Here is a 21,567-nt window from a genome sequence, read left to right on the forward strand (position 1 = left end):
TATGGCCAGCTGGCATAACTACCTCTAACAACCTACCAATCAGTCACATGCTCCAACAATGGAGCACATGCTCTAAATTTAATATCTGCTACACTACTAAAATAGCATAATACTGCCCTTATCAACATACACATGTGCCTAAGTAATTGCAACTGGTCTAAGTGGTCTTGAATTAGTTCATACAAGCAAGCAAGCTTTTATTACACATAGTCACTACATAACACAGCACTAGAGCAGCTCATAGGCTCAGGCAACACCAGATCAAAGCACACAGCACACAGCAGTAGCTCTAGGATTTAGACAACACCAGATCACAGCACACATATGAAACATAATATGAGATTCCTAAGAAGCATTAAGTTTTTTTTTTTTTTTTTTTATATAAATCAAGAATAAAATTCACCTAAATTACATCAATACTTCTCTGCCTACCTCAAAACAAAATGATACAAAACAATTTATCAAATCAAATGACAGAGAACCTACAGAAGCAGAGTAAAAACTTATTTGGATTGGAAATAGGAAGGGTGATTTCACGGTGAAGGGTGCATATTACATTGCTCTTGGTCTGGTGGAAGCTGATGAATCTGGTGAGTGCTCTTCTGGTGACCTAAGAACCCCCCTCTGGAAGAAAATGTGGCATCTGAAGATTCCAGAAAAGATAAGAATCTTCGCGTGGAGGGCCTGCATGAACGGTCTTCCCACTAGACTGAACTTAAGTAAAAGGGGAGTAAACATCAGCCCCTCATGTCCTATATGTGATCAAGAAATGGAATCCATAACCCACGCTTTATTTCAATGTGAATCAGCATTACAAGTGTGGGACAGATGGGAGGGGTGCCCGGTGAATATGCGTGAATGTCAGCTTGACACCACAGATATTGCTCTAAAAATTCTGAATGATGGTACTGCTCAAGACCTGGAAATCTTTCTTGTAACGTCCTGGACAATCTGGTACAGCAGAAACAAAAATGTCTTCGAGAATGTTAGGCACTCAGCTGAACAAATTTGGTCCTCTGCCAAAACTATTAGGAGGGAGTTTAAAGAAGCTACGGCCTTATGGTTACAAAACCAAAATAACGAGGCGGCTAGGTGGGAGGTTCCACCATCGGGTTGGACCAAAATCAATGTGGATGGTGCTACATCCAATGATGGGCGCCCATCTAGTATTGGGGTTATAATTAGAGACAGTAAAGGAGAAACAGTGGCTGCCCTCTGTGAAGTCCTCCAAGGCCAATATTCAAGCTTGGAAACTGAAATTGTGGCTCTAGAAAAGGGGATCCTTTTGGCTAAGAAAATGGTGCTCACACAGGTCATTTTTGAATCTGATGCTCTTACAATGGTCCAAGATATTCAGTCAAAAGTATCAAATGGCTGCCTTGGCCACTTATATCAGGCATTGGGGACCTCCTTAAGTCCTTTAGGAGCTGGAAGATATGTCATCTGAGAAGAGAGCACAACAGAGTGGCCCATGAGCTGGCTCATTATGCTAGATATAGTGAATCAAATCAGGTGTGGAAGGGGTGTACTCCCCCGAAAGTCCTACACCTAATCCAAATGGAATGTATCTAGTCTGGTGTTTGTTCATCTACTGTTGTTCTTTTTTCTTGTTTCAATGAAGATTATGATTTTCACATCAAAAAAAAAAATTAATATCTGCTACACTACTAAAATAGCATAATACTGCCCTTATCAACATACACATGTGCCTAAGTAATTGCAACTGGTCTAAGTGGTCTTGAATTAGTTCGTACAAGCAAGCAAGCTTTTATTACACAAAGTCACTACTTAACACAGCACTAGTGCAGCTCATAGGCTCAGGCAACACCAGATCAAAGCACACAGCACACAGCAGTAGCTCTAGGATTTAGACAACACCGGATCACAGCACACATATGAAACATAATATGAGATTCCTAAGAAGCATTAAGTTTTTTTATATAAATCAAGAATAAAATTCACCTAAATTACATCAATACTTTTCTGCCTACCTCAAAACAAAATGATACCAAAGGATAACATGAAAATGGTCTCATTTGTATCACACTTACATGACAAAATCCTATGATTATCACTAACGATTTCCCTTCTTATCCAGATAGCTCAGTTGCTCCATCAAGTAACACAAGGCTTTCCATAAAAGTAGTAGCTATATCTGGATCTTTTTGGAAACCAAGATCCTTCTCATGTGAAGTTTCAAGGTCAAGTGAAACAACCGTGGACCGCCTCCGTTCATTGTTGGATTCAGGATTATGCTCCTTTATAACTAGCAGTTCACCACGACTGGTGCAACCAAAGAAAAGTAAAGAGACAACATTTTCAAACCGGACAAAAAAAAGTTTACTCCATGATTCATGTACACCATACTCTCCCATCACCCATATGAAGCATGAATGAGGTGTATGCGAGCTCATAAAGTCATTGTATTCTTCTAAGTTGGCGTCCTCAAATCTGAGGTAACCCAATGTAATGAAGGCCAGTTTCCCCTTGAACACCATCAGACGATTTATTTTTGCCATTACACCTTGTGGTAGCAGTTGTTGTTGTTGTACATGAGGGAGTGCTATCTCTCCAAATTTATCATTATTGACATCAAATGACAAAATCATGAAAAGAGATTCGCCTTCAAAAACATGTCCCAACCAATGCAAAGCTCCACTAACAAATGTGGCAGTAAGATTGACAGGCACGCCCAAAACAGTGTTTGCCAATGAGATTTCAACCCTTCTCCAAGAGTTGGAGCTCAATGTGTAAACCTCAGCCTCAGTCTTAATCCCATTGTGGTCAGCAGGCATTTGAGAGATCTTAACAACCTTGTAGTCATTGGTGTTGGACTGATAAGCAAATCCAGTAAAAAACCTAAGATATTGGGTTTGGGAAAAACCAGGCAAGCTCTTAAGTTTTCTAATGCTGGGGTTCCACAAATAAATAGCACCAGTATTAGTGGGATAGTCTCCATGACCATGTTGAGTGAAACACACCAAGCCATTGCATGAATCGGCTGTGTGGTAATAAGATGAAGAAAAGACAGAGGGAACTGCGTACTCGGAAATCCTATTAAATGTGGGGTCGTAACCTCCGATAAAGCTTGGGATGGTATTGTTAAAACGAGAACCAGTAGGAGAAAAGTTTATGAGATAAGCTAAGTTGTTGTTGTTTTTGTTAAGATTGAGGTGGGCGGAGATGAAACTAGGAGTGGTGATCGAGGAGTCCCAGGTTTTAGAAACACACCTGAATCTTAGGACTGACTTGACAGGCAGGTATGCCAAGATGTTGAGTACGATGTCGTGTGGGAGATGCTCCTTCTTTTGTCGGAAGATCCTACGTGGATGAGGAGGTTCCCTTGTTTGAGACATATTGTTTAGGATCAGACCCAGAAAGCCAAAGAGGTTGGAGTCACCAACAAAAACCAACAAGCTGAGGCAAATGAACTGAAGACATATAGCAGCAGAAGAATAAGAAGATGCCGATGCTGCTAGTGTCGAGCAACCAAAGCAGAAATGCTTGTTAAAAATGTGAACTTTTTGGTTGATTTTGTGGGTTTGGTTGAGGAAATCACGGTGGGGTTTATGTGTGAGAGTGAAAGCTAAGGGCTGTAACTATGGCATTTTAGGAGAGACGGACCTGGGCTGTGTGGCTGTGGCTGTGTCTGTGTGTGAAGGTTAAAGCGAAGAAAAGGAAAGTTATGAAGATGAGGATGAGTGAACGAGTGGATGATAAAAGTTAAAAGATTAAATTTATTTACAAACTTTAAAAGGAAAAAAAAAATTATTTATATATATATATATATAAAAATTATTTCACAAACTTTTTGTTATGACTGTGATTTCACAGAAAATGAGTGGTAGGAAAAAAATATTGAATATATATATATATATATATGTAAGTGTTAGGCAATTACTCACAGTTTATTACATTAAAATTGTGATAAAATAATTATAAAATAATTTGTGATCTTAAAATTATTTAATTAAAAAATACTGTAAATATTAATAATATTTTATTTTAAAGAGATTTATTCTACCAAAATTATTAGGTTATAATTTTTAAGATAATAATTTTGTATTCATTATGAAAAATGCAAATCAACTTGATTTTTTGTGTGGAGCAATTAAAGAAAAAGAGATAAAAAAAAATAATATTAAAATAATACAAAGGGAAGGAGAAGGAAATATAATAAAATTAATTAAAAACAAATGTTATGTTCATACCTTCCTAATTGAGTTTTGAGTAATTGTCTTCCTTTCAAATTAGTGGGATTATGGGAATAAATGCTGAGAATTGAATTTGTTTTTTTTAGAATTTGAAGAAGAAAGAGAATATGATAAAGATTGAGAGACATATAAAATTAAGAACAAAGAGGAAAAAAAAAAAATGTATAGATAACTGTAGTAGTGGGTTTGAAGGTGAAGTTTTGAGTTTTGAGTTTGGATAATTGTTTGTGTTTCATAATGGATTTTGCTGAAATTTTAAATTTGGATAAGCACTTTTTATTTTTTTATTTATTTTTTTTGGATAAAAATTTGGATAACTACTTGGTAATGTTTTTTTCTCAAAAAAAGAACTTGGTAATATAAGTTAAACTTCTATGTTTTTATTTACTACGATTATATATTTTTATTTTTATTTTCCCCCTAGATGTCTAACGTGAGAGAAAGAGTTTATAAACAAACAAAAAAGTGAGAAAAAAAAAAGGGAAAAGAAAAAAAAAAGTGAGAAAGAGCAAGAGAAAGATAAAAGTTATTAGAGCATTCGCAATAATGCATCTAAAATTTTAGCTATTTAGTTACACAAAAAGTCACTTTATCTATTTTACCTGCATACATGCTCCAGCAGTGAATCTATTTTAACTTCAATACAATAAAATATTATAAACATCACAATAAAATAATACATCTCTTACAATAAAATAATATATCACACTACCCACAAAAACATATATAGCACCAACCACAACTACCTCTACCATCAACCACAGCCACAACCACCACCACCGGCCACAACCACCACAGCCACAACACAACATAGAAAATAAAATAAAATAAAACCAAGGAACAAGCTACTGCCAAAGCTAAAATACACAAAACCCACTGCCAAAGTCAAAATCTTCCACCACCGCCACAACCAAAATTCACAAACCTACTGTCAAAATCATCCACCACCACTACCATAGCCAAAATCAACCACCACCACAAAAGCCACCAAACCCATATGAAAATACATAAAAAAAAATTAAAAAAATAAAATAAAAACTCAATCACAGATCGGCAAGAGAGAGGGGTAAGAAGAGACTTGGGTCGGAGACGTTGAGGCCGGCGGAGGCTTGGGCCGGTGACCTTGAGGCCGGCGGAGGCTTGGGTCAGAGATGTTGAGAGAGAGAGAGAGGCAAATATTGGGCGATGGGGCGAGTCGGCAGAACAGATCGGCGATGAGGGAGATTTAGACAGAGATCAGCGATGAGCTCTTCAAGCTCCACCGACTGGATTTTGGCTTGAGCATACCAGGGGGAAAAAAAAATTGAGAAAGAAAGAAGAAAGGAGAAGTCGGAGAGACAGAGAGAGAGAAGGAAATGTTTTATTAATGTGCGAAGAGAGAGAAGATAATAAAAAAAAAAAAAATTACCTGTGTGCTACAGTGCACATCTAAAGATAGATGTGCACTGTAGCAATCATCTAAAATTTTAATTTGTGCCTGCTGCAGCGCCTTTTTTGTGTTTGTGGAGCTAAATTTTAGCAATATAGCATTATAGCTACACTACTGTAAACGCTCTTATATTTGTATTTTGTAAAATGTGGAGAGGCAGAAAATGGTCAGGAGAAATTGCTTTTTTTATTATTTTAATTTAGCTAAAATTTAAGAGTTTTACCAAGCCAAACTCAGACACAATATTTGCCTTGACGTCATAAATAAGAAAAAGAAAAAGAAAGATTTAGCATCTGAACTTGAAAGCAGCATCAACGGTAATCTTCAAATGTATCATGTTACAGAATCAAGCATCACTTTGACCTGCATATTATTGTTCAAATATAGGCTTGAAGAAAATCTATGGGATTTGTCCAAAGAAAAAAAGATGTTGATTAACAGTGGCAGTATAACAGTGGCAGTGATACCATATGGTTAAAAATAAAAATAAATAAAAATTTCGCCAACAGAGAGCCAGTGCTGTATAATTTTATTTAGTATGTAACAAACAATGTATATAACAAACATGAATTTTTTTAAAAAAAAAAATGTTCAAAAAATAAGTTCACGCAATAGGGGCAACTACAGTTGAGCTTGAAGAGAGGCCAAAAGAACACTTCCATTAAAAATACTGTGTATTCCAAAGCCATCTTATGCATATTATAAAGTTAGTAGACTATTCTCCTGTATGAATTGACAATTCAAATGAAATACGATTCTTAAGAGGTTCTTAAGATAACTCTGTTATTAAGTTTTTAAAAATTCTTCCATTGTAAAATGAGCAGATTGTTTAGGTATCTTTAAATTATTGATTATATGACAAATCAAATCCACTCATTTCAAAAAGAATTTGAAGAACTCCACCATAAGTAACCCTACAAGCTCTGAATATAATTGATCTGAATTATGAAAAGTCAACCAAATAATTTTTCTAATATATAATTCAAAACTTACAAAAGTAACTGCATCCCAAATAATCATTTAAAACTATAATATATCTTAATATCACAAATAATCAATAACAATATGTGAAACAAAATAAACCACAACAACTAATGTCAAATTACAGTAATCAATTCATGGAACATAGATAAAGATAAAAATAAAGGACGACGATAATGATGCGATGGTCACAAAGAATTCAAAAATGAAAATAAAACTCAATAGGAACTAGGGTTTCCAGTGATAAAGAGAAGTGATCAAGGATGAGAGCAAATGCAACTTGGCATCCCTAGTGACAGAAGGGTGACAATGGCTTAGAAAATAATGTAAAGTTGAGGTCTAAGAGTGAGAGGAGGCCATAGGACTTGGAAGAACGCAACTAAGAAAGAAAATAAGTTTATATACCTAAGGTTTTGAAAGGTGTATTAGTTAAATGACATTTAGTTAAACAAGTTCCGTTGGACACGAATGCTAAAATTTTATGAAATGGGTCATTCGTGTCAACCCGAATATGAGACAAACTCATTAAATCTCAACCCATAACTAGCTAACTTCATGTCGTGTCAGGCCGGATTTTGCCACCTTGACTTGATTCTTCATAAAATAGTAAATACACAACAATGGCAAGTAAATTGACTAACAAGATGGCCCACAAGCTCAATGCTCCTGTGAAAGAGAAAAATATATATATATATATATATATATATATGAGAGAGAATCCAAAATCAACACAAGATAAACAAACCCACAATTCAACAGCGGGAAATGGATACGTTATTAAATAATCAGATCAAATAATCAAGAGAGGCGTGTACCAGTTTTCTTATTTTCCTCAATAAGTGTCACCCTTGCACTTGAGTCCTGGGATACAGACGCCAAAGCCCTGTATTCAGAGTTTACATGCTTCACTGTCAAATTAATAGAAGGAAAAAGCTGCAGCATAATTGTGATCGAGAAGTAAAATGCAGATACGTATAATACAACCTTGAGTCATGCGAGAATGAAAGTGCAGTTACAAAGCCAAGGTGTGCTTTCCGAACAACTGTCTGAACCTGTTTACTGGCTGAATTTAAAATATAAACGTCTCCTTGAGTTGTCCCACTGCATGTCAACCAATCAAAGGGAGGAAATGTTAAGTGCTCGAGAAGATACATTATAAGAGTTTAAACATACACCACACCATAAGTATCGTTACTCTAGATGGGAGGATTGGTGGTGATAAAAAGCACAATCACATCTATCAAAAATACAGAACTTGAAAACTAAAATCACAAGGAAGGTGAAAATTCATCTCCGTGAGAACTTGAACTAGCCAATCAAGTTTTTTTTTACCAGGCAAGTAGCTTTCCATCTGGTGAAACAATGAAGGCCAAAACTGTGTCACGTACTACAGTCTTTGATCCTATCCTCTTCCATGTTTTTGTATCCCATGTTACAATGTTTCCACCTTTACCCATGTAGAATAATAAGAAAGGGTACGGTATAAAAGGTAAGCACTTCTTTCAAAAACTGGTAGGATGGCTTCTAGTCTGATTTTCTCCTGTCACTACAGCAATATATAGAACCTGATTCATATCATTACTCACAGAGAATCTACAAAAGAAGAAAACTTCATCCTGTATGTAAACAAATCTTATTAGTTCAATCCATATTATAAAAGATTTATCAAATTAAATCAAAGAAAATCATGAAGACTTTTAAAAGATGTACTAGTATTATGCATATGCGACTTACTTTATACTTCTACCAGGAATGAAAGCTGTTTGAGTAGGGCTCGTGAGAATACCAAGGCAAGCTTTAAGACGATTGGCCAGCAGCTTAGTAATGCATTTGTAAGTAATGTTGCAGCAAGAAATAAGTCTAAACACAGACATGATGGAATAGTTAGGTACCTTAGGTACAAGAGTGATAATGGTAGCATACACTTCACCTAGGAACTTAGATGAGGAGAAGAAAGAATGAATATCAGCCAAGACATCACCCTTCACTATATGCCAAGCTTTCTAGAAAAAGTGGGCAGTATATCCATCAGGACCATGGGCTTTGTCACCGTCCATGAAAAACAAAGTGTCTTGAATCTCCCTATCTGTAACTTCCTGTTGCGACTCCATTCTCAGCTGTTCAGGATGGGTCTTCTGCATAATCTGAGCAAGGTCAGAAATAGAACTAAAGAAGTAGAAGTCCCTAGTAGCTGCTGATAGAAATTCACTTCCAACTCTGTAATCTGCCGAATATCCACCCTTGCTCCAGAAGCATCATAAAGACATTTTAGTTTATTTTTTAGCTGCCTTCACTTTCACCATTCTATGAAAATAGCCACTAATTTGGTCACCCAACCTCAGCCAAGAGACCCGTGATTTCTGCCTCAGAAAAGCTTCCTCTGCACTACTAACAGATTTGTACAAATGAAGAGCATCCCCTGCACTTTGTTCAATTTACACAGTTCAGAACAACCAGGATTATTCAGGAGACTTAACCGGACTGAGTCAAGCTAAGCCTTAGCAACTTTAAGTCTCACAGAAATTCCTCCAAACCTGGTCCGGTTAGAGACCTTTAACCCAACTTTCAGAAGCTTTAATTTCTTGTAGAGGAGAAACATAGGAGTTCCCTGAACAACCTAAGACCTCACTTGACTTACAATTTCAAGGAAATGATCATTAGCAGTTAAGAAGTTAAAGAAATTAAAAGGTTCAGGACCAGCATTCTGCACAGGCAAAAGGGATAAAAAGATGGCAGCATGGCCTGAAATCCCACGAGGTAAAACTCAACCAGAGTCTAAGGAAAAACAGATAATTAAACGGAATTACTGAGGGCTTTGTCCAACTTCCTAGCCAAAAATGCAGTAGCATAGCATCTCTCTTATTATTCCAAGAGAACAGAACACCAATATAAGGATGATCAAATAGTCCTTGAACACCCATCCAATTAGCAAAATTCAGCTTCAAAACCAGGGCTTCCCAATCCCCCAAACCTCTCACTCGAGTCTTTAACTACATTGAAATCCCCCCAAAACCACCCAAGGTCTATCTCTAGTCCTCCATTGTAATCCAGAAATGGCTTACCATGGCTCCTGCCTTTTAAAACCACAGTATGCACCATAAACAAAAGGCACTTCCCATTTTGCTGAATTAGAAAGAAAAACCACCTCCCAATGGATAACTTGATCAGCCTTTAACACCATTAAGACATGGAAAATATTAGTGTTCCAACAAACCCAAATTCTTCCTAATTCATGATTATCATAATTATTGAGGAAACCCCAATTTGGAAATAAGGCCTCTTTTATCTGTAGGCCATTCCTATCTCTAACCTTTGTCTCAACTAAATAAACCAAATCAGCTCTTTGATCCCTAATTAATTTCTTTACCTCTCTTTGTTTAGAAGGATCATTTAGATCCCACACATTCCAGCACAACACTATCCTCTAACAATTTTCAAGTAAACTGTTCACATCACTCACCATTGGAGTATTAACAGGGTTAACCACAAGACCTTTGCTGGGCCTTTGCTCGCCAATTAAGAACTTCCACATCCCATTTTTAACATTCTCATCTTAGGGCTTCTTTTCTTCCCTCTTCTTTGTTCCATTTTTTATTTTATTTTGTTGGAAAGTAGTAAGATCTCTAATCTAATCAAACATTCTCATCTTAGGGCTTCTTGTCTTTGCTCTCTTTTACTCCATTTTTATTTTATTTGTTTGGATTTAAGTAAGGTCTTTAATCTAATCTTTTACAAGTTACAACACCATTAGAGAGGCACACAAAAAGTTACAAGTAAAATGTCATATCCTTTCATGAAATTGCCACAAGAATTGTTAAGAGCTTTGGTGGCAGGTAGTGTTTAAGGGTTGATTGAAATATTGCAGGACATGACTGACCTCCAAGAATTGTGAGGGAGAAGAGAGAACACGAAATAAAATTGTTGGTTAATTTCTGCATGATCTCATTACAAAGCCAAATACCTATTTGTATGTACCATCCTGACCAGTAGATTAACTATCTAGCTGATCTAGTAACTCCTTATGCCAGCTGGCATAACTACCTCTAACAACCTACCAATCAGTCACATGCTCCAACAATGGAGCACATGCTCTAAATTTAATACCTGCTACACTACTAAAATAGCATAATACTGTCCTTATCAACATACACATGTGCCTAAGTAATTGCAACTGGTCTAAGTGGTCTTGAATTAGTTCGTACAAGCAAGCAAGCTTTTATTACACATAGTCACTACTTAACACAGCGCTAGAGCAGCTCATAGGCTCAGGCAACACCAGATCAAAGCACACAGCACACAGCAGTAGCTCTAGGATTTAGACAACACCAGATCACACAGCACAGATATGAAACATAATATGAGATTCCTAAGAAGCATTAAGTTTTTTTTTATATAAATCAAGAATAAAATTCACCTAAATTACATCAATACTTTTCTGCCTACCTCAAAACAAAATGATACCAAAGGAAAAACATGAAAATGGTCTCATTTGTATCACACTTACATAACAAAATCCTATGATTATCACTAACGACTTCACTTCTTATCCAGATAGCTCAGTTGCTCCATCAAGTAACACAAGGCTTTCCATAAAAGTAGTAGCTATATCTGGAACTTTTTGGAAACCAAGATCCTTCTCACGTGAAGTTTCAAGGTCAAGCGAAACAACCGTGAACGACCTCCGTTCATTGTTGGATTCATGATTATGCTTCTTTATAACTAGCAGTTCACCACGACTGGCGCAACCAAAGAAACGCACAGAGATAACATTTTCAAACTGGACAAAAAAAAGTTTACTCCATGATTCATGTACACCATAGTCTCCCATTACCCATATGAAGCATGAATGAGGTGTATGCGAGCTCATAAAGTCATTGTATTCGTCTTCGTTGGCGTGGTCGAATCTGAGGTAACCCAATGTAATGAAGGCCAGTTTCCCCTTGAACACCATCAGACGATTTATTTTTGCCATTACACCTTGTGGTAGCAGTTGTTGTTGTTGTACATGAGGGAGTGCTATCTCTCCAAATTTATCATTATTGACATCAAATGACAAAATCATGAAAAGAGATGCGCCTTCAGAAACATTTCCCAGCCAATGCAAAGCTCCACTAACAAATGTGGCAGTCCGCCGATTGTCGATAGGCACGCCCAAAATAGTGTTTGCCAATGAGATTTCAACCCTTCTCCAAGAGTTGGAGCTCAATGTGTAAACCTCAGCCTCAGTCTTAATCCCATTGTGGTCAGCAGGCATTTGAGAGATCTTAACAACCTTGTAGTCATTGGTGTTGGACTGATAAGCAAATCCAGTACAAAACCTAAGATATTGGGTTTGGGAAAAAGCAGGCAACCTCTTAAGTTTTCTAATGCTGGGGTTCCACAAATAAATAGCACCAGTATTAGCGGGAAGGTTGTTATGATTAGTGAAACACACCAAGCCATGGCATGAATCGGCTGGGTAGGAATAAAGTGGAGGAAAAAAGCCAGAGGGAATTGGGTACTCGGAAATCCTATTAAATGCGTCGTCGTAACCACCGATAAAGATTGGGATGTTGATGTTAAGAGGAGGAATGCTTATGAGATAAGCTAAGTTGTTGTTGTTGTTGTTTTTGTGATAAATAAGGTGGTTGGAGATGAAATTAGGAGTGGCGATTGAGGAGTACCAGGTTTTGGAGACGCACCTGAATCTTAGGACTGATTTGACAGGTAGCCTTGCCAAGATGATGAGTACGATGTCGTGTGGGAGATGGTCCTTCTTTTGTCGGAAGATCCTACGAGGATGAGGAGGTTCCCTTGTTTGAGACATATTGTTTAGGATCAAACCCAAAAAGGCAAAGAGGTTGGAGTCACCAACAAAAACCAGCAAGCTGAGGCAAACGAACTGAAGATATATAGCAGCAGAAGAACAAGAAGATGCTGATGCTGCTAGTGCTGAGCGACCAAAGCAGAAATGCTTGTTAAAAATGGGAACTTTTTGCTTGATTTTGTGGGTTTGGTTGAGGAAATCAGGGTGGGGTTTATGTGTGAGAGTGAAAGCTAAGGCCTGTAACTATGGCATTTTGGGAGGGGAGAGACGGACCAGGGCTGTGTGGCTGTGGCTGTGTCGGTGTATGAAGGTAGAGCGAAGAAAAGGAGAGTTTATGAAGATGAGGATCCCAGGGCATTGCACTGTGTGCAATAGCTCTATTCTCAGCCATAGATTTAATCTAATGGCTTAAATATTTGACACAGCACCAAATGACAAAAAGACTATTTTGCCCTTAAAAATTTCATACCCGCCCACTTTTTCGTAAAACATAAACTCAATTTTTTTTTCTCTCTCTGTCCCCTGCGCAGTTGCCTCTCCTTCAATCCATTGTCACAGCAGCCCGGTACCAGTCCACACAAGGCCAAGCCTCTCTCTTTGCCGTCACTGTTGCTTCCAAAGCTCCGGCGAAACTTCAATCTCGTCCGATTCCGACTCCGACGAAGAAGACCCATCTCGCTCTTCAACAAAAAAACTTCCTCCCTCTTTCTCGTGTGTGAAGCTGTCCCAACTCTCATGGAGTGAAGGTCTCCCTCTTTTTGGTACTCCTTTTCCCTCTTTCACTTCCTATATATTTGTGTGCATGTTTGTTATGTATAAGATTTGATGAGTCCTAAAAATCATTAAGTTCGTCCATTAATATGGACAACCTTGCATCATTAGTAGACCAAAAGATGTAACCGTTCAAGCACATTCAACACATTAATGGCGACCGTTACTCATCGGTCTTAAACGCCCATCAATACGATGATTGTTACATATGGGTAATAATCACCTCCACTTATGTATAACAACTATCCAAATCACCTATAAAAGGGATAGTTCGTCTCACTTGTGGAGGTAGGTCAAAAGTTACAACAAAACACTATCTAAATATGAGAAATATGGGGTGATACTAACTTAAGCATCGGAGGCTCCCCCATCGGGCACAACCTGTTGGTCTCTTCGATCTATCTCTCTTTATCTTGCAGGTCCTACAAGATCGTCTAAAGCTCTGGATTGGACAAGTGACCCAACTGACGATTTTGGCATCATCAGTTTGGCGCCGTCTGTGGGGAACGACAAGTCATTGTTCTCTTCCCATGACAAAGGGTCACTTAGTTCATTCGAAAGATATGAACACCATGATACCGTAGTCAGTCTCGGTCAACTAGATGGAATGTGCTGTAAAGATCCTCTGATAGAAGTAGATCTACCCGCGACAAAGCAGTCTTGCGGTCTTCCAACCCAAAGGGATGAGCACACGAAGTTTGAAGGCCAAATCAAATCACCTCGATGTGATTTCGCAAAAAATGTCATCGTGTTACTGTGGGTTGATGATCCTGGGCACAAACAAGATGGTTCGCGTCAAGAACCCAAGGTAACTCTTATACCTTTATTCAAAATAAATAAATAAATAAATAAGAAGCAAGAGTAAAAATAAAATTGCCCCAAAGATACATAGCCTACCCCACTGAGCCATTCTATGAGTATCATTGGTTAGGTATGTCTATGGGATTATTCTCCCAAAAGTTATTTTTCTACCTGATGTTACGTTTTGCATAAGATTTTAAATTCCTAGACTACTCCAAATAAGTCAACCATAATAATGGTAGTCCCAAATCACAGCTTTGTCTTTCTATATTTGTTTTAGATCTCAATTTAATCATACTGAAGTTGCTATATATGGTGATATATAAATGGAAGGAATTGGAATCATAGCTTCGGCTAAAGGCTTTATAAAATAACAATAAAAAAAATAAAAATAAAAAGGTGGTATATAATTTAACATCTACGTGAAATTTGGAAATACAATGAATATGCATTTGTGAAATTCCTAATCTAGTGTTAAAGAAATATGGGAAGTAATTGGTCAACTATATCTTGCAATTTCCATTACAGTTTGCAATGTGGTTTAATGGAAAATTTTAAACCTTTTGTAATGTTCGAATTTCCCATTAAAACTTTTGTTTTAATGTTAGTAGTTTCTTACCAATTTCAGTTTGTAGTGTTGGCTAAATTTGGAATTTTATTTAATGCCTAGTATTTGGTTGAATATAAACATAAGATTAATGGAATCTTAAAAACTATTAATCAATTGCTGCATTATGATGCCTGCTGTAAAAAAGCGTTTTCCTTACTGTTTTATTGACAAATGTGTCGATATACATGTATAAATAGTTATACGTTTCTAGTTTGTACAGCTATGTCTTGAATTCCATGTGAAATTTAGAATAATTGAAAATGCTCATGTTTCATACAAGAAAAAAATTTGATGGGATTTATGAGTATTTAAATATATATATATATATCATGAATTTTTATGAACCCCATAAATTATGGTGTTTCTATTTTGAAGAACCTTATATTGAGAAGAGTTCATGTGCCTTTAAATAATTGAGAATTTTATGTGCCACATTTTTCATTTGAATTTTGTCAAATAGTGGGGGTATTGAAATTGAGGAACAAAAAAAAAAAAAAAAAAAAAAGCTACAATTGATGAGACTTATTGTGCATATATATATATATATATATCAATACATTCTTTTTAAGATAAATACAGTCAACCCAATGTGGAGCAAATCCCATTTTGGTCATTCACAATTTCACATGTACTATTCAGTTGCATGTTTGATGTTAGACAACTTGTTTGGCACATAATTCACCAATGTTGGTATTGACACGTATGGTACCACTTACCAGTTTATCACTCCTTTTCTTTCCTAAACGTATCTAGCTTCATAGGAAAGATGGAGTAAACATGTTATTGCCTTGCAATTGGTAATAAAACTCAACGCTTGAATATTAGAAAATACTTATTATCTTACCAAAATTATAATTTTGGGCATTAAATGGCAAGGTCAAATTTTATTGCCGTTTCAAGTTATAAAAATAAAAACCCATTTCAAGCATTAAAACTAGAATTCATTCTATTGTCTTTTTAGAATTCAGAATTATTTTTAGTGACTTCAAAGATGTTTAAAAAAAAAAAAAAAAAGACAATAAGTATGTACATTTTTTTACACCTCTAGTTTCTCAACGGAAATTAATGACCAACCAATAAAGAGATCAGTAGAATTATTCATTTATGTAAAAAAGCAAAATTTACATCACAATGTATTAGAAACAAAAAATTGTGATATTTGGGCAATATCAAATCTGAATCTTACCAAGAAATTGTGATTTCACTTTTTCTAAGAGATATTTTCACTGCTTAAATGACTTCATTTGAAAAGTCATAATGCCTCTAGGCCAAAGCCACAACAAATTTTATACATTTGTCTTAATATTATTTGTGATTACTTACTTGACAATGTTACTCCAAGCCTAATGTTTTATGCAGCAAGAATACATGTAGTATAACAACTAGACTAGAGTATCTAGACTATCTCAATTATACATATACTCTCAAGTCCACAGGATTAAGAATGAGAACTCATCAAGAAGAGCTTGCTAAAGAGGAGATCAAAGGTATGTGACATGATAGCATCATACCACCCTATCTCTATCTATATATAATTGTTGACACTATTATAAGGTAATTTTGTACAAAGGCCAAAAATCATGGAAAAGCCTAGAGTCTTTCCATAGCATCATGAATATTTCTTTCTTTAAAAAAAAAAATGCTATATCAATATGCTATATGACTCACACAATGATATGTAAGAGACATGGTGTTAAAACTTTAGCTTGAATATTTATCGAATGTGAAAGTATGATGATAGATCATGTATCAAGCATAAGTACTCTTTTTAAATTGTAGTATTTGCATAACCAATTAGGCATGTGTCCGGGAGAATCTTATCTTATGCACATGCCAATCTTGACCCTATAAAATCTTATTAGTGGTCTCTTTACTCTTATGACAAGTGTTTAGTGAAACACTTTGCAAGTACATGTATAAACTGCAAAATGACAGGACTTTAAACAGTCGATCATAACAGTCAAGTGAATAGCCTAGGAAGGATAAGAAAAGAAATTGGCCAACTAGGCCACTGTCTCAACAAAGAGACAAAAAGCAACGATCATTTCAATGGTCGTCATCAAATGATGAAGGAAGAAGCCCCTGGGATAGCCTTTGTCCCTAAAGGAAGGAAATATAATTGCAAACGGTCAACATGCCCTAGTCCTTGCACCTTCAAAAGAATGAAGCAAAAAAGGTCCAAGCCTTAAACATGAAAGTAGCATGTTAAGCTTAACAAAAGAGATCTTAAAACTTGTCAAGAAGGCTACAACAATGAAAAGATCAAGGTATGTATACAATAGTACCGTAATTTAAGGTCTCTTGTTGAGGTAACTCATTTATTTCTTCCTTTTTAATTAGCCATGCCAAATATTATCTTATTAGAATTAAGTGCATATCAAGCTCGCATGATTATCTACAAATATGTACATATAAATCATGTTGAAAATATTGCTATTATCATAGCTAATATGACTATATTATTAGTAGCATATGTTCCACCATCATGAATCTGAGAAATTCTATTAAGTCTCCTAGACTTAAAATGTTAGATGATTGTGTTCACAATATGGTCATGAGTTTAAGTCTCAATAAATTCTTGCTGTCTCCGTCAACTCACCAAAATCTTTTTAAATTGCTTTCAAAATTATATTCAGTGAAAGCACCTAACAAAGCTCAATTTAAAACAAGCATATAGTCAATAGCTTCAATTTTATATATCACAAAATACTTCTCTATGATTCATATGGAATGCACTTCATCAACTGACATCCATAATTGTATAGCAAGCAATTGCATATTTGTACATTGTCATTCTTAACAAAATGCAGCTAGCTCTATCGAAGTGAATCGTCTTAAATGACCATGGCCAAAGCACTCCCATCAAAAAATAAGATTAAGCCCAAAGAAAGGAAAATACAAGTTCAAACCATGATAGGCAATTCCTCTGGTTGTTGTCAAATAAGAATTGCACCTTTCATGTCTGAACAGGGGGCAACAATATGACCTAGGTTTTACATCTTCAAAAGATTGAAGCAAAAGAGACCTAGGCCTTAAGACATTGAATATCATGTTAAGCTTAACAAGTCTTAAAGGACAAAAGCTCGTCATGAAGATCTCAACAATGAAAAGATCGAGGCATATAGCAGCGTAATGTCGTCATCTAAGGTAACTCATTTATTTCTTTCTATTCGTGTGCATTTAACTAGCGATGCAAGTGATTAACTTATTAAAAATGAGTACATATCAAGCTTGCATAAATAATCAATAATAAAAAGGTATATAGTTTTTTTGGGTTTTGCAAATTCATGAAATTTTCAGGAAACCCATCAAATGCATAAAGCACAGCAATTATGATGAATGCTATACCTGATTATTTAAGATTATCAATATTCTTGTAATAATGACGATTAGAATAAATTGTCAAAAAGTCCAGTTTTGAATGAATTAAATGGGAAGCAATAAGAGGAAACGTATTATAATACGTTAATTATTCTCTTGATAATGTTTATGCACTATGATTAGCAACTATGTAACTCTTACCCCCTAGCATTTCACAGCTAACTATTCACATGAAATATTATAGTCACAATGCTTATTTTTGTAAATGTCATAAGGTCTCATGCAAAAATGTATTTACATGAATTACAAAAGAGGTAAAGCTATAGGATTACAACAGAATAATTGGTTCAATCAGAATATTAGCACAATAAGAAAAATGCCCAACAAGGCCATTGGTAGCTCATTATTCATGTATGAATTTTTCTGAAATTCTTGTTTAAACAAATTTTGGCAAGTGCATGTGTTACAAAATGCAAATATCAACATGGCCTCAAGAAGGTCCAAAACGACATAGCATCAAGGAATTATTCCAGCAACAAGTGACAAGATTCCTTAAATGGATGTAAGTAACCCAAAAAATGGCTAAGTGATAAGATTCTGCCAAGACGGATGTAAATCACTGACGAAGCCTAAATGACAAAGCTCCATAACTGGATGTAAGTCACCCAAAAGTGGCTAAGTGACTAAATACCCTTAGACGAGTGTAAGCAGACAAGGATTCTTACACAAACGCAAGTCAAATGCAAATCAAGAATATCGAATGTGACAACCAGAAAATGAATAAAAGAAGAAGCATCGAAGTGATCAAAAATGGTCGTCCAAAGAAATCACCTCGCTCTTCAGTAGTGATAAAAAAATGGACGTCCAAAGAAATCACCTTACACTTCAGCAAAGATAAAAAATGGTCGTCCAAAGAAGTTAGCTTGTTCTTTAGCAGTGATAAAAAATGACTGTCTAAAGAAATTTGCTCACTTTCAAGACCAAGCTATGATCCCTCGAATGTCCAAAAAGACCTTCAAAAGGCAGATACTAAGAAGTCTTCAAAAAATACTACCGTTCCTGAAGAAGAAATAGTTGAAGATAAAGAAGCCTGAATTTAAAGAAGTCAAGAACATTCCCTAAGCCTGACCAGCATAAAGCAAAATCAGACTTGGGAATGAGGGGGCAACTGATGAGTCCTAAAAATCATTAAGGTCGTCCATTAATATGGACAACCTTGCATCATTAGTAGACCAAAAGATGTAACCGTTCAAGCACATTCAACACATTAATGGCGACCGTTACTCATCGGTCTTAAACGCCCATCAATACGATGATTGTTACATATGGGTAATAATCACCTCCAATTATGTATAATAGCTATCCAAATCACCTATAAAAGGGATAGTTCGTCTCACTTGTGGAGGTAGGTCAAAAGCTACAACGAAACACTATCTAAATATGAGAAATATGGGGTGATACTAATTTAAGCATCGGAGGCTCCCCCATCGGGCACAACCTGTTGGTCTCTTCGATCTATTTCTCTTTATCTTGCAGGTCCTACAAGATCGTCTAAAGCTCCGGATTGGACAAGTGACCCAACTGACGATTTTGGCATCATCAAGATTCTTTTTTTTTTTTCTTTTTTTTGAGAATCGTTATGTATAAGATAATTTAATGGCAGTGAAGAAGAATTTCAAATAGGCAATGAAGTTTTTGGAGTCTAATTATGTGGAATCGTTAATTTTTGAAGTGTCCCATATAATAAAAATTACTCTATTTTCATTTTCTTTGTCCTACCTAACAAAACAGAGTATCAGTAGTGGTTGGCCATTTGGGTTTTATGCTAAAAATTCAATTTTTGCTTCAAGAAAACTAAACATAGAAAAATCTGGGCTTTTGTTGTAAATTTGATAACTTTTCGTAAAATGAAGCTTAATTGCTTTAAACTTGAAGGTTAATTTCTTTAATCTTAATTGCTGTGATGTAGGAATGGAGGATGTTCTGGCGAGCTATGTGTTTGGGAAGAAGAAGACAACAGAAGTTGCTCACTTGTAAGTACTTTAAGACTAGAATCCTTAAAATATTGATTTTATATAGTTGTATATTTGGTTTGCTAATTTGATTCTTTACAAAGATTTTAAACCTTGCTAATTCGGATTAAGATGTAGTTGATTAGAAGGAAATAGAAGCATAAGTTGGAACATCAGGCAGGTTGGATAACTCTCTACAATTTTCTTATCTTTTTTTATCAATCTAACAATTAACGGAAGCCACTTTTAAGGTGGATGGGTGGTCAAAATTGGGTAGAGTTAGTGAAACTGAGAGTGTATTGAAAGCAATGTTAGTGGATGGGTTCAGTCCTGGTTGTTTGACTTTTAGTTACCTTATTTAGGGTTTAGGGAGGGCTGGTCGGATTGATGATGCCGTTGAGATTTTTGAGCACATGAAAGGAGAAAGGTTCTGTGCCAGACACTGGAACTTACAATGCAATGATCTCAAATATATATTAATATATGAATAAAAGGCAGCATTGTTTCAGTAGAACCTTCAAAATGCTTGTTATTAATTCACATATAAAATGATACTTTAGTTCTCTCTCCCCCTCTTTTGCTTAGTTTGGAATTTGAATCCCAGCATGTGCGTGTAATTACTAATTAAAGAAAATGTTTCTGTCTTATCAAAAAAAAAAAAAAATGTTTCTGCATCTTTGGGTAGTATAACATTCTTTCAGTTTATATTTTCTTTTGGTCTTTGTTCATTTTGTAGTTCAAAAGAATGTTTCTTGTTAGTTAGTATATGTTACTAGTGTATGGGACAATACAATCAGTTTGGAACCACAGCTCATAAACACACACACACACACACTGCAAATTTTTATTGGTAAGCACAATATTGGTACACAAATTTTCAGCTTTTATTTTTAAATGAAAAACATTCATTTTTCTATAATTATAATAGTTGATATTTTGTACATTTGTTTGTTAATTGCAGGAGTATTCTTCAATTATAAGCATCTCTTTTTAATTCCAGCAACCATGTGCCATTTTTTTCTAATTACTAATAATCATGAATTTTTACTTGCAGAGATAATTAGCATTGAAGTCCAAATTAGAAAATTTGTAGCTATACCATGAATGAAGGCTGAGGGCTCAAGGCTAAGCTGAAGCAATGGTGATAGAAAAAGTTAAGTTGCTGGAGTTGAAGCCCAAATTGGGGGGGGTTGGGGGTGGGTGGGGGTGTGAGCATGGGAAAATTTTTGTTTTCTTGAAGTTGAACTCTCTTTAGTTGTACAACTTCATTTTATAAATAACTATAATAGAAAGGATGCGCAAAAATGTTGTTGAACCTATTTTTCTCTTTACTTTCGCACATCTTTGTTTTAGAGATTGGTATTGGTTTATTCAAATCAAGTTCTTGCAAATATTGAGAAACATCTAATGTATTTATGCCTCACATAAATTTGTGGATTCCATTTGTGGAGTCCTTATTATGTAAGATAACGTACTACACCAAATGCACTAAATAAGGATAAGTTGGTTGAGTTTTAGGTGACTAGCCTCTAAGAATTTGAGAAAGAGACAAATTTTGGATTGTTGTCCTCCTTGATTCTTTTATTTTTCATTGATTAAATAGTAACTAAATACAATGTCTC

The 21,567-nt window shown here is 35.7% G+C and overlaps 3 protein-coding genes and 1 long non-coding RNA gene across 4 annotated transcripts; 1 reads left to right on the forward strand and 3 right to left on the reverse strand.

Annotated features, from left to right (window-relative positions):
- Nucleotides 1-2,090: 2,090 nt before the first annotated feature.
- Nucleotides 2,091-3,356, reverse strand: LOC112004017 (F-box/kelch-repeat protein At3g23880-like). Its single transcript, XM_065772318.1, has one exon. The coding sequence runs from the start codon at nucleotides 3,354-3,356 to the stop codon at nucleotides 2,091-2,093; it is 1,266 nt and encodes a 421-aa protein (XP_065628390.1).
- Nucleotides 3,357-6,645: 3,289 nt separating this feature from the next.
- LOC136067039 (SEC12-like protein 2) lies at nucleotides 6,646-10,888 on the reverse strand. The gene is made up of 4 exons (XM_065772265.1): nucleotides 7,957-10,888; nucleotides 7,609-7,725; nucleotides 7,440-7,507; nucleotides 6,646-7,290 (listed from the first exon to the last, which is right to left on the reverse strand). The coding sequence occupies exons 1-4, from the start codon at nucleotides 8,079-8,081 to the stop codon at nucleotides 7,178-7,180; spliced, it is 423 nt and encodes a 140-aa protein (XP_065628337.1). The 5' UTR covers nucleotides 8,082-10,888; the 3' UTR covers nucleotides 6,646-7,177.
- Nucleotides 10,889-11,167: 279 nt separating this feature from the next.
- On the reverse strand, nucleotides 11,168-12,430 carry LOC112004018 (F-box/kelch-repeat protein At3g23880). The gene has a single exon (XM_024036248.1). It carries the CDS (start codon nucleotides 12,428-12,430, stop codon nucleotides 11,168-11,170), a length of 1,263 nt encoding a protein of 420 aa, XP_023892016.1.
- A 537-nt stretch (nucleotides 12,431-12,967) lies between these two features.
- LOC136067064 (uncharacterized) lies at nucleotides 12,968-21,124 on the forward strand. The gene is made up of 3 exons (XR_010628570.1): nucleotides 12,968-13,191; nucleotides 19,903-19,966; nucleotides 21,000-21,124. It is a non-coding gene; the product is annotated as an uncharacterized LOC136067064 (long non-coding RNA).
- Nucleotides 21,125-21,567: the final 443 nt, after the last annotated feature.

This window comes from Quercus suber, unplaced genomic scaffold (genome assembly GCF_002906115.3).
Source record: "Quercus suber isolate HL8 unplaced genomic scaffold, Cork oak 2.0 scaffold_56, whole genome shotgun sequence".
NCBI classification, from domain to species: domain Eukaryota; kingdom Viridiplantae; phylum Streptophyta; class Magnoliopsida; order Fagales; family Fagaceae; genus Quercus; species Quercus suber.

What these genes read in the sequence shown, in the direction of transcription:
- LOC136067039 (XM_065772265.1), bottom strand. Translation starts at nt 8,081, where the DNA reads ATGGGTAAAGGTGGAAACATTGTAACATGGGATACAAAAACATGGAAG. An exon ending in GATGGAAAGCTACTTGCCTG is followed by an intron (nt 7,726 to 7,956) that starts GTAAAAAAAAAC and finishes GTTGACATGCAG; the next exon opens with TGGGACAACTCAAGGAGACG. An exon ending in TCATTCTCGCATGACTCAAG is followed by an intron (nt 7,508 to 7,608) that starts GTTGTATTATAC and finishes CTCTGAATACAG; the next exon opens with GGCTTTGGCGTCTGTATCCC.
- LOC112004017 (XM_065772318.1), bottom strand. Translation starts at nt 3,356, where the DNA reads ATGTCTCAAACAAGGGAACCTCCTCATCCACGTAGGATCTTCCGACAA.
- LOC112004018 (XM_024036248.1), bottom strand. Translation starts at nt 12,430, where the DNA reads ATGTCTCAAACAAGGGAACCTCCTCATCCTCGTAGGATCTTCCGACAA.